Below are 13,167 nucleotides of genomic sequence, written 5' to 3' on the forward strand. Positions count from 1 at the left end.
CAATAAATGTTAACAATTAAGTCCACATACACAAGAAAGAAGAACAATTTTAATCTGTAAGACAGCATTTAAGAGAAGAGAGAAAGAAACAAATAAATAAATAACTAAAAAAACACACATACACATAAACAACTAAACAATAGTTCAAATTATCTTTCTTCTTCCTTAGGACAAAATGAAGGACTACAGTGGGATATACAAAAAAAAAATCCTCCATGAAATCTAACAGTATATGTCATTCTTTTTGTTATTCATTTGCATTAGACACTTTCAAAGATTACATTTCTAATAAAAATAAATTACATTTTGGTATGCTTTTCGCATTTTTTTGTTTAAACCTGCCCTCCTTCCTCCAACGTGCTCTAGAGTTTGACAGCTCATCAGCATTAGAGGGCGGAGCTAAAGATGGGCTGGGCATAATACAGCGTGGTCTGTGTATACATAGTGGAACGTGCCCGAATCAGTTGATAAAGTGACTCGAGGAGTTGACATTTAACAGAGGCTGCTCTGACTGACATCAATCATTTCACCTGGCGTGGGAGCCGAGAATTAAAGACAGCAACAGGGATTCTGACATGCACTTTCAGAAATGTGAGTACGGAGACTTTTTTCGTTTATTTACAGAATTTATACAGCAGAAAGTGATGGAGAATTTAAGTTGGCTTTATGAAATGGTGGAGTAAAAAAGACAGAAATTGCCGACTTTCTCAGGGGAAAAAAAGGTACAAAATTTGTCACTATGGGCAGTTGCCTACCCTACTAATATGTATACTTGAGGTACTAATACCTACCTTTCAACTACTAATATGCACCTTTTAGGGGTAAATAAGGTACTTTTTGAAAAGATACCGACCCAGTTACAGCTTTAGTACCTTTGTGTGTGTGTGTGTGTGTGTGTGTGTGTGAGAGAGAGAGAGAGAGAGAGAGAAAAGTAGAACAGAACTATGTGCAAACGTGAATGGAAGTTGAAAGCAAAGTATGAGAGAGAGAGAGAGAGAGTAAAGTAAGTGTTCGGGTTAAAGGACCACTAATAAATTGACATTAGCGTTTTAATAAGTCATTTAACTAAATACACAAAGGCTATTAAATACAAGTATTTTTGACAACATATGCGATACTACCTTTATCTTTTGCTGTTTACATGTTTTTTATATGACGTAAGCTCGGTGATGTATGACCGTTTAAAAATAGACATAACTCATTTGAATAAAGGATCCCCCAGCAACGTAGAGTACTGTCAGTCACTGAGTTCATTTTTACAGCTATTTGGACAAACCCCTTAATAACTCCTCCCTGTTCAACTTTCATTTCCCGTTTTTAATGGGTGTGAGTCTCATTTTTATAGAGAAAAGCCTGTGAAAATGATAAAGAAAATATATCTGCCGACTTTAAAGCAGGCATTTCTAATACTGGTACAAACTGTCATGTGGAATATGCCAGGTGTTTAGGAATAAAGTGCCATCTAAGATGTTTGTACCTGTGTCTAGAGTCAGATAGCGGAGCGAGAGCTACGGAATCCCCGCGATGACACTCGCGCGCGTGACTCACTGGCCAGGGATCTCCCTCTTTGAAATTACAAGATAGAGGTGCGAGGGTATCCCAGCCGCTAATGCCCACTCTTTCGGACATTTTAACCATAAAAATCAATCTTGTGTATCTGTAAATATGTGACCTTTGAAACTTTTTCGAGTGATGGAAGCATTGTTATTAGATAGCCTGCTTAAAGAATATGAATGTCAGGTGTTTTCTACATCATTAACGTTTGGTGGTTGTTGTTGTAACACATTTTCAACGTCTCCTCCACATTAATCTCTTATAACTAACACTTTGTGTCTAAATGATGTGAATTAATGTCAGCTACAAAGATGTTGTTACAATCTACTCCACTAATACCCCATTTGCTTATTAAAAATGGCTTAGACTTAGGGTCATCCCCCATGACCACTTCATTTTAATTTAATTTTACTTTTAATTCAATTAAAAGTACAAAAAAATATGTATAAACATTCTAAAAATATAGTAGACTGTGTGTTAGTCACATCTCAACTGTGGAAACTGTAGGTCAATACTGTCCTATTATGATCTTTGTGGGTCCAATAGAGGTGCACTGGACAGCGTCCTGTGTGTGGATGCAAATACTTTATATTTTTTAAATTACTGTAACCTCAGAAGAGTAATGGTCATGAATGACAATGATTTCACGCTAATCGTTTAAATACATATTGAGACATTTTGATATAACTTTCTGAATTCGTGTATCTGTAAAGATATTATAACTGTTGTTTTAACTCCAGCTTTTTTCTTAATCTTTCAGAAATATAGAACTTTATTGTCGTTTTTTTTTTTATTTCTTTGAGTCAGTTATACACAACCACATGTAATGTACAGGGTTGAGCAGCAGATTATCTTTCCTTTTAACTTTTTGAGTCAGCTTTAAAAAGTGAGACTGAGAAGTGGAGTAATTAAAATAACATGGAATGGAGAACAAACAAGAGAGATAAGGAAAGGAATGATCCCCTCAAGGTTATGCCCAGTGGAATTTCCATCTTCCTCTTTTGAATCCCCTTCATCATAAGAATTAGGCTGAAACCAGTTACTTTTCCTGTAAAGGGATACATTGCAGAATAAGACGCAAATCGTTCTTCTGTCTAAACTACAAGTAGATAAATCAACCAAAAACCTGTTATTGTAGTTATATAAAAAACTAACTATTATCAGAACATGGAGGTGCATAGTATATTCTGACATACCCATACAATATAATAAAATAACTTAAAAGTGTTTCTCTTACACTACAATGTTTGAAAGAAATATCTGTGCGTAAAGAAGTAATTCAATAAATATCGATATTAGATCTGTTTTATTCCTAGTGGCGAGATGAAGTATTGTAATTTAGCTGTGACCTATGCAGCTGATTTCAGCTCATTACTGCCACTCAGTGAACAGTTAGGCAGGCATCAAATCTTACTCTGAATCAGTAGCATCTGTTCATACACCTCTGATGGGCCCCTGTGAAGGACGTACGTCACTGATGCAGGAAGAAGATGTGGTTTGCCACAAAGAGCGTAACGGAGAAAAGGAAATAGTTACAGAGAGCGTGCTGTGAGAACCGTCTCCATAGACGCAGGGTTTCTGATGAAGAAGACAGGTAGATGTGACCTCAGCACCTCTTTTCCAAATGGAATACCTTCCTCACGGGTGAGAGGATGAGAATTACGCTCCTCCGGTGGAAATGTATTTCTTATCTCACGTTTGGGGTCAAGATTTTGAAGAAACTTTCTTTCCCTCTGCTCTAGAATACGTAACTGATGCCCACTGGAAACCTCCGCTATTTGCATTCTTGTCTTCTTCAGTTTCTTTTGGTGACTAACACAAAGAAAATACATTTTAAGTCATACCAACACCTGTTATTAAAAATGGCCCTGGGGAAATCACATTACTGGAGAAATCAATCCGATTTACTTGAAAACAACAACAATAAATGTGCATCCAGCAAGATATGTTGAATATGGTTATATGATGTATGTTTTACTTGACTTGAATGCTTAAAAAGGTATTGTAAAACAAATGGTTTTAATAGAAATATCAGATTTGCAGATCTACAATACCCTGCTCACCTTCCCTCATTAAATATATATATTAAATATTTAGTAGCATTTATTTTCTTTAATAAAATTATTTGTTTAGATTGTCACTACTTCTAGTAAATAAAGTTCCACCGTTATATTATTGTAATATAAATAGTCTCTTATGCTCACCAAGGCTTCATTTATTTGATCAAATATACAGTAAAAACATATTGTTAAAAATACTGTTACCCTTTAAAATAACTGTTTTCTATTCTAATTTCTTTTAAAATGTATTTTTTCCCTGTGATGACAAAGCTGAATTTTCAGCATCATTACGCCAGTCTTCAGTGTCACACGATTCTTCGATGCTGATTTAGTGCTCTTATTATTGAAAACAGTTGTACAGCTTAATATTTTTTGTTGATGATACATTTTTTTCAGGATGAAATAGAAAGTTTTGAACAGAAAGTTCAAAAGAGCAACATTTATCTTTACTTTCACATTACATCTATTTAATATGCTACTGCTGATGTATGAAACTTTTGAATGGTATAAGCTATATATCATATAACAGCATTTGAACAAAAAACATATTATCATAAATATAACGATGGTTTATTCATGTGTCGACAGCACAGAAGGAAAAGGCGTGTTACCCTCTGCCCACAGTGAAGAAACTCCTGGAGCAGAAGAGAAAGAGAGAGACCTCTTCAGCACCTCCCTCCTGCTCTACAGCATCTTACACTGCTGGTGGTGCTGCATCTGTCCCAGTGAGTTCAATTATTATATTTCTAGGTATGTATGTCTTGAGGTTAATATGACCGACTTTAATCATCCTCCAAAATGTTTCCAACAGGTGTTGGCATCAGTACAATCTCCCAGTGCCGGTGAGTCTGAGGGTTTTGCTTATAAAACGGGTCTTCGGTGACATTTAGATTTTCAATTACATCTAAAAATGATACCTTTCCTTTGCAGGAGCCAGTGCAAGCTACACAGACATGGGAGCAGTTAGATATGACCGATGGGAAGTTCCCAGCATTCATCAGGCACATTCCTCCCTACAGCAGTGCAGCCCGTTCACATTCATGTCTAGTTCCTCCATCACACCAAACTTTACCCAGACTGGACAGACGCTTGCCACTGGCTACAGCCCTCAGCAGATGCAAGACTGCCAGGATGCCCAGACAACACAGCAATATGTAAGAGCTCTATAAGCATTTCGTGCAGAATGATTATTGAGGGCTTACAAAATCGAAGGAATTTGTCCATATTATGTATGAAAAAAAACAACAATCTATTATTTGTTCTCACAGTCTATAACAGAGTGCCCTGTAACTGCAGCCGGGACTGATATGGCTGGGACTGTCTCCATTCAGAGCCCCGGCTTGTGTTGGCCATCTGAATCCAGAGCAGAGGATCACACAAGCCCATACCTTCTCCAAGAGTTCAGGTCCCAGATGGATATCGTGAAGCTGCAGGAGGCCAGAGTCTTCCTGCAGAACATGGATTACAGTAGAACCACCTGGCAGGATGATGACGGGGACACGTAAGTCAGAAAATAAGATAAAAATGTTTGGAAAAAATGTGTTATGCTAACCAAGGCTGCAAAAATAGTCCAAAAATAACTGTTTTCTATTTTAATACATTTTGAAAAATGAAATTTATTCCTGTGATGCAAAGCTGAATTTTCAGCAGCCATTACTCCAGTCTTCAGTGTCACATGATCCTTCAGGAATCATCCTATTATGCTGATGTGGTGCTCAAGAAACATATTTTTTATCATCAATGTTAAAAACATTTTTTTCAGAATTCTTTGATGACTGTAAAGTTCAAAAGAACAGCATTTATTTGAAATAAAAAGCATGTGTAACATTATAAAAGTAACCATGTAAAATGTCACTTTTGAACAGTTGAATGAATCCTTGCTGAATAAAGGCTAAAAAAAATTATTGCTGACCCCAAACGTTTGAATGTAGAGCACATAAGCTCTTTTAGGGTAACTCAATGAATAACCCCTATAATTTGAGACTGTTTGAATGGACGAATGAATGAAAGAATTAATTAATTTATCATCTATCTATCTATCTATCTATCTATCTATCTATCTATCTATCTATCTATTTCCAAGAAAATGGGTCAATAAAATTATTAGTAAAATTAAGTAGTTTGGCATAAAATTTTCGTTTATTATAATTCTTTTAAAAAGTGTTTCTGTGCTTTTTCAGTAAATGTTGTCAATGGGTGGGGTGACTGCCCAAAAACTAAAAGCTGGTATACACTACACGACTTTTAAAATCTGGACATATTTTTAATATTGTTTAATAATGTTTTAAATTTTTAAAACACTAGGCATCATACACTTACTGACTTTGTAAATAGTGACAAAGGAAATCATGCACTACCAGTAACAAGTTGTTCTGATCACAACAAACTCAAGCAGAAATGTGCGCCTTGTTGCTAGGAGACGTATGGCAAATGAAAACAACATGTGTTCTAAAATCGGCTGAAAATATCAAACATGTCTGATATCCACCGACTGGATGGAATCATCATACACTACATGATTTTCTATGGACTCTGATCAACTCAAATCTGCAGACTGGCTCTGACTTTCGGCAACTAGCGTCAATTTCTCCAGACTGTAAATCGGCGGAAAACTGGTGCAAAAATCGTGTAGTGTATTCCATGTTTTAATAATTGTTCTGAATTAATCATTTCTAAAAGTTCCATAATTATTCTTTCTAGATTTTTTTAAAGAATTTATGTGTACAATTTTAGATACATTACATTAAAATCTGTGTTCTTCTAACTGTATTTATGTACTGTAAATCACTCAGTTAATGGATCCGCAGATTACCACATCATTAGGTATTTTACCAGAGGGGTCCTCAAGGTCTTGTGTGTTTCTAAACTAATGAAACCACAGTGTGAGCGTAAATCCTATGGAAATGTGACTAAAAGAGAGGCTATTAGACAGCTCTGCACTGTAAACGAAAACTGAAACTCTGTTCTTACTCTCTGTTAGCATTCTACACATCTATACTGCGAAAGGCCTGAGGGAATATGCTTTTGCTGCTGCGGAGAAACTTCGCGAACTGGGGAAGTTGGACTCTAAAGAACATAAGGGCAAGGTGAATATCACAACAATAATTCAAGATGTACCAGGGAGATTTTTATGATCGCATTCACTGACTTTCTGTTCTCTTGAAACCCAGACTGCTTTGCTGGTGGCTGTAACTGCCAGTCAGCCAGATATAGTCCAGGATCTACTCTCTTTAGGTGCGGACATCAGCATCTGTGACGTCAACGGTCAAACTGCACTTCATCTGGCTGCCACCTATGGCTTCCCTCGTGTCATGCAAGTGAGAGACCACCCATATGCAAACCATTCAAAATCAAAAAAGCATGCTTCTAAACATCTATGTTCTAGGTTATACTCTTTGCTGGACTGCGAGTGGACCTGGAAGCTCGTAATTTTGAAGGTATAAATCTTTACATATTGTTCCATAAGCATCAGGTACAGTGGCATCTGAGGAGACAATAATTTACAGCCTACCTTGCTTCTGCCTGTTTTTTTAGGCCTGACTCCTCTGCACTGTGCAGTGATCTCTCACTGTGCCACGATGAAGGCCATAAATGCCTCCTCCTCATCCTCAACATGGTTGGCTGATGGCAGTCTACAGACTCAAGCAGAAGATAAACTGATGTGTTTGCAGCTTCTTATAAATGCTGGAGCTTCAGTTCTCAGCCAGGTACTCCGTTTTATGGCTTTTTTTAATATTTTATATTTTCAGTACAGTTTAATCCAAATGATAATAAGGTAATGTGTTAATTAATGCTAAAGGACCCTTTGGTGGATAGACAGATGGTGCAGGGACCCCCCATAAATAATTTTTATTATGAAACTGAGTGTTGCATTAAGCCTGGCCCATAATAACATGAGTAAATTGCCATTTTAAAGAAGCCAATAAAATAATCATTATTGATGTATAGAGATGTAAAGTTTAGGGTTTGTAATGATTTTATCTCCTATGCTCACCAAGGCTGCGTTATTTGATCAAACATACAGTAAAAACAGTGATATTGTGAAATTTTATTACAATTTAAAACAAGCTGTTTTCTATTTTAATACAATTTAAAATGTAATTTATTTCTATGATAGCAAAGCTGAATTTTCAGCAGTCATTACTCCAGTCTTCAGTGTCACACAAGCTTTCAGAAATCATTCTAATATGCTGATTTTGAGAAACATGAATGATTATCAATATTGAAAACAATTGTGCTGCTTAATATTTTTGTGGAAACAGCAATCATTTTTTCCCAAGATTATTTAAAGAACAGAAAGTTCAAAAGAACAGGATTGATTTGAAATAGAAATCTTTTGTAAGGTTATAAATATTATTGTCAATTTATTTTCACTGTTGATCAATTTTAATGCATTATTGCCAAGTCTAAGTATTCATTTATTTAATATCTTACTGACCCCAAGTAGCACACAAATCACAGATACTGACATTTCCGAATTATGTTAGACATTTCCGTCGAATAGGAAAAGATGTATTTCCCAAATGTTCCTTTCAGACAGACAGATAAACAACTGATTTTGTCATCGTTCCATACAGAGCGGTTTCGTTTTGAGACTGCCGCACAAGGAGGAAACCTCATTTATGCCACACTAACTTTGATGTTGCTTCAGTTTCACTTTGTTGACTAGTATACCATATTTTTCAGGAAATCAAAAGCAACAAGACAGTTCTTCACCTGGCAGTGAAGGAGGGGAATATCCATCTTGTGCGCTTCCTCCTCAGCCTCCAACTCTCCAATATGCAGGCGTTCATCAACATGAAAGTGAGAGACACATGATGACGACATTATATTGACTTTCATATAAATACAAAATCATACTCAAGTAATATCACACTTGCCTCGTGCCACAGGTAATTACAGCTGTGGTGAAATTTTGACCAACAGCACTATTGTGGGTGTGAACAAGAAGTTATTGTTGAGTGACTTTACATTTTAGATACAATAGTAAAGTTTTAAATGAAGCCAAAGCTAATTTAACTGCTGCATGTCTCCAGTCCAGCATAATGCAGTAACGACATTTTATTACTCGGTGAATAAACAAATATGTTAATTGAATGAATCAATGGCTCCCAGCATGACTCACTAATAAGGACAGTCACCTGTTTTCATTCCTGAATAAACCTGAGTTTTTGATTCACTCATAAATCTGTTTTGGTTATCAACCAGTGTTTTTGAACCAATCGGTTGAGTGAATGATTCAATTAATGATTCACTTATAAAGACAAGCACTTGTTTAATTCCAGAATGAATCAGAGTGTTTTTACGAATTGGTTGAGTGAACAGCCCGATGATTTACTCATCAATACAGTCATCTGTTACATTTCAGAATGTATGAGTGTTTTTGAACATATTGGTTGAGTGAACAGTTCAGTGACTCCCTTATTTCGTTCCTGAATGAGTCAGAGTTTTCGGTTGAGTGAACAACCCAGTGACGTACTCATAAATAATGAATTAATTTTCAGTGAATTTGTGTTTTTGAATTCAGTTGATTGAACGATTAATTGACTCAATCATAAAGACAGTCACTTGTTTCGTTCTTTGTGAAAAAAGAATCTTTGTGTTTGAACGAAGTCATTCATTAAGTCACTTGTCATCACCTACTGTGTAACCTGCAGAAAGAGTCACTGAAAAACAGGCACGGCTAATATACAGACTAACAGCCTGTCTGAAACACGCAAACACAGACAAGACACATGGACAAGCAGACTGGAACTAACCGCTGTATAATGTGATGTAATCATCACTACATTTATCCCATCCTCTAATGAACTCTAGGACATATTACTTAAAAACAGACAACAGTGTGGACATGATTTTCGACAAATGTCTGTCTCCTCTCAGGCTCACGGACACACTGCCCTGCACATGGCCGCAGGGCTGCATGGAAGCCCCTTTCAGGAGGAATTGATCCGGCTGCTGCTGAGTCGTGGTGCTGATCCCAGCATCCGCAACCTGGAGAACGACCAGCCCGCTCATTTGCTGCAGAGCGGAGACACAGGAGAGAAAGTGAGAGGCTTTTCTTTATTAACAACCAGTCTGCCTGATGTGTGAAGGACTTGTGTGTAAAGCACCATACGAAAGCATTCTCTTGTACAGTTTCTACCATCTTTTTAACAGCATGGAAAGAAAAGAACAGATTACACAGTAGCTGACACACCATTTTCCCTCGCTCACTCTCTCTCCCTCAGCTCAAGCTCATCTTGAAGAAGAAAAGTACCTCCTCTAGGCGGCGTTTTACATCCTTACAGGACCAAGAGTGACTAGGACTGATTTTTAGTCCCAGCGTATCCCACTTTCTCCAATAGAGATGCAGTCATCTGGATCAAATAACAGTATGCGCTTGAAACATTAATCTTGATCATTTTGTTAACTGTTCTCCATCAAGATGTGGACAAAAACTATTCAAAGAGCTGTTAAAAATGTTCATCTCTGGAGAAAAATGGGTTTATCATCAGTATTCTTTTATGATGATTTTCACACATTACATCATTTTTAGTATGACAGTATATTTTTTGAAGGATCATTCATTGGTTCTGTACCATAAAGCTGCTTCCCAGTTTATTTAAAGATGAAAACAAATTTTAGTGTGTTCATGAATAGTGATTTCAATGAAATTGTCATGAGGACTGTCAGTACCAGTCGAGTTTCCACCTTCAATTATAAACCATATTGGTTTGCTTACAAGAGCAGCTGAGCTCTTTTTTTTTTTTATTCACTGTATCAGTGGGATATTCTTTAATTGTTTTGATATGTATTTATATAGCTTCTGGTTGGTAGATGTTGCATATTTTTCTCTGTGCTCATGTTCATGTTACTTTCACTCGGGGGGAAAGATCGGTTATTTATTTCATTGTTTTATATGAATGACATCAGTTCTCTATGTAATGCACTTTTCTCAGCAGCACACTTGATATCATAGTTGTCCTTACAGGAGATGTGTCATCCAGCCATCATGTATGTGAATGTGTTATTTTGGTGAGTCATATATGAGGGGGTGAAATCAAATGTCAGGGGGTTCTGAGGTGAGAAGGTAGTTTTGTCATCAAGACCTGCCAGAATCAAGATGTCAGAATTATTCATATGATTTAACAATGTTATTTCAGTGGAATAGTATGAAAGGAAAGATTTTTCTATGTGGGGATAGTGTCCATCTTGTATCAAGATTTCAAATGTTGGAGGGTGTTGTTGTTGAGTCAATGATATGCATGATTCACCTGGTTGAAGTACAGAGTCCCTCTGGAAATTCAAATGAGGGAAAACACACTCATGTCACTTTCTTGTAAAACAGAGAGGTCTGTGGATTTATGAGAATTCATTTGAAAGCAAAGCGCAAACTGCTTTCTGTAGAATTCATTTATGAAACTTTGCTCATTGTATTAGTATATATCACAAACACTCAATGAATGAAACCATCTGACTAAACCAAATTCTGTGAGTATATAAAGTAGCATTAAAATTTGCTTGATTGTATTTACAATGTTTTTTTGTTAATATTGTTCATGATGTGTCATCTTTAATAAGCAACATTTATATAATTATTCATGTATTTCTGCAAATCATTAATGTTTTATTAATGTTTGTGTGTTTTGCATTATGTCAACTGACCAAGCCAAATTAAATCCGAATAAACCTCTGTAACTCAGGATCTTTTATTGAGCCAAATGTCTTTACACGACTAACATTTGGATGAATAATAAAAATGCCTTTTCATATAGTAACCCTTTTCAGCTCTTTATTATGACTGCTGTGAATGTTTAGTCATACTCAACTACTTCACTTCGGAGAAAAAATAAGAATAATAATAAAAAAAAACTTCAGTATAATGACTTTTAAAGAATTCATAAGCATTCCCCCAAAAACATGCTGATCACATAGATGTGCAGTGGTTCATTATTCTCTAAAAGTTTTATGGATGGTTTCTTATTTATTAATACGAGGCATAAATACATTCAGTTGCAATTAAGTCATTTGCCTTTTAGTAACACTTAGCTGGGCACTAAAGTATTACTTTCTAAAGTACTTTGTTTACTGGAATACAGTATTCAAATATTCACGCTGTTACAATGGATATAAGATCATGTGTAACTCCAAGGAAGGGTTGCACCAGCCACTCATGAGGCTTGACTTAAATTAAGATGTTAAGTTGGCTTAGTAACCGCTAGTTAGTTTGTAACACTGTTTGATTGCACCATTAGTTCTTTAAGGCAAGACTTTCCTGGTTTCTAAGCCCTCAATAATGTGCTGTTGCAATGACGTCTGACTTCACAGATCCAAGAAACGACTTTACAATTTGTAAACAGGAGATTTGAAATAGGCTATGCGTTTAAGTTTATCTTATGGTTTATGTCAAAATTGTTAATGGTAGTAATAAGTTAAACTTCCACTGAAATATGATACGCAAATAATTGTGAAACACATTCAATAGTATTTTAAATAACCTAAAATTCAAAAATAATAAAGAAATATATACTACAGGACTAAAAGAACTAGAAAATTGTCTTACGTTTTGTTGAAACCTAGCATGCACAAGTTACAGGGAGACACACTGGACTGAGTATATTTCCATGCTGGAGAGCTATTTACTCTATATTTATTCAAACAATGTTCTCTTCATTAAAATATAAATGAGTGAAAATATCAACATCATCATGTCTAAATGAATGAAATCTATTACATGAAACATGAGCTCTCCAATGTAATTAATTCAGTCTACTAGTTTTCTAATCATTATTCCTGTTTGCTTCCATAAATATTTCCATGAATGCCCTTTTAGATCTAAGCCTCCTATAATAACAACAACATGTAAAGCAAATTATTCATGCATGAGTAAAATAAGAGGTGCATCATTAATGGTGTCGTTCACACTCTATGAACACAAAAGTGATATAATGTAGCACATGTGCTACTGAGAGACCTAAAAATACAGCAATAGATCAGCATTTAGGCTGAGGTTACAAAAAAAGGTCAAGCAGGTTCGAATCTCCTCCACATTCCTATAAGTAACTTTGTGCTTCTGAGCATTTCCTCTCGCTGAAATGGGCCGCCCAGTCGTACCATCTGCTTTTCACTGTCTGAGGTGGAACTAAAATAAAAAAGGTCAAATTTATCAAGCATTCAATAAAAATATAACTGTATTTTTTTTGTGTAATTACTGTTTGTGTTGGTGTACCTTCTGTCTTCAGTGGCTGAGGGCCTTCCACTGGACTAGATCTGTAGGAAAAAAACAAAAACAGACAATTATCCTACACTGTAAAAAAATTTAAGCCAGCACAACAAAAAAAATCTTAGTACTAATTTCCCCTAGCTTTTTCTTGTTCACTCAACTTTTGTAAAAAAGCAGTTATACTGACTGAAAAGAAGCTGTCAGTCATACAAAAAATGTTTAGTTGAGTTAACTCAAGATTGTTAGTTTTCTAGAGATGTGCAACGATTCTATAACAAACCTTTTTAAGTTGTGCCAACTCAACATTTTTTGTCTGTAGAACTCAAATACCTGAAGTTGACTGAACAA

At 35.9% G+C, this 13,167-nt stretch overlaps 3 protein-coding genes across 3 annotated transcripts in view; 1 reads left to right on the plus strand and 2 right to left on the minus strand.

The window, feature by feature from the left end:
• The first annotated feature begins 469 nt into the window (after positions 1-469).
• Positions 470-11,100, plus strand: nfkbid (nuclear factor of kappa light polypeptide gene enhancer in B-cells inhibitor, delta). The gene is made up of 12 exons (XM_016445824.1): positions 470-591; positions 4,203-4,339; positions 4,426-4,456; positions 4,545-4,768; positions 4,883-5,115; positions 6,595-6,700; positions 6,785-6,931; positions 7,000-7,051; positions 7,149-7,321; positions 8,301-8,417; positions 9,498-9,662; positions 9,845-11,100. The coding sequence occupies exons 1-12, from the start codon at positions 576-578 to the stop codon at positions 9,914-9,916; spliced, it is 1,473 nt and encodes a 490-aa protein (XP_016301310.1). The 5' UTR covers positions 470-575; the 3' UTR covers positions 9,917-11,100.
• A 1,078-nt stretch (positions 11,101-12,178) lies between these two features.
• The window catches only part of LOC107657592 (sodium/potassium-transporting ATPase subunit gamma-like), a 5,967-nt gene continuing 4,978 nt past the window's right edge, over positions 12,179-13,167 (minus strand). Inside the window, exons 5-6 of the mRNA XM_016445750.1 lie at positions 12,826-12,870; positions 12,179-12,738 (exon numbers count right to left, since the gene is read on the minus strand). Coding sequence (XP_016301236.1) covers positions 12,650-12,738; positions 12,826-12,870 — 134 coding nt within the window. The 3' untranslated portion in view covers positions 12,179-12,649. The remainder of the gene's footprint in view (positions 12,739-12,825; positions 12,871-13,167) is intronic.
• The window catches only part of fxyd6l (FXYD domain containing ion transport regulator 6 like), a 32,528-nt gene continuing 32,192 nt past the window's right edge, over positions 12,832-13,167 (minus strand). The window contains exon 10 of the mRNA XM_016445831.1: positions 12,832-12,866. The gene's annotated coding sequence lies outside the window, so the exon portion shown is untranslated. The remainder of the gene's footprint in view (positions 12,867-13,167) is intronic.

Source organism: Sinocyclocheilus anshuiensis, unplaced genomic scaffold, assembly GCF_001515605.1.
Source record: "Sinocyclocheilus anshuiensis isolate Anshui unplaced genomic scaffold, SAMN03320099.WGS_v1.1 scaffold43, whole genome shotgun sequence".
Lineage (NCBI taxonomy): Eukaryota > Metazoa > Chordata > Actinopteri > Cypriniformes > Cyprinidae > Sinocyclocheilus > Sinocyclocheilus anshuiensis.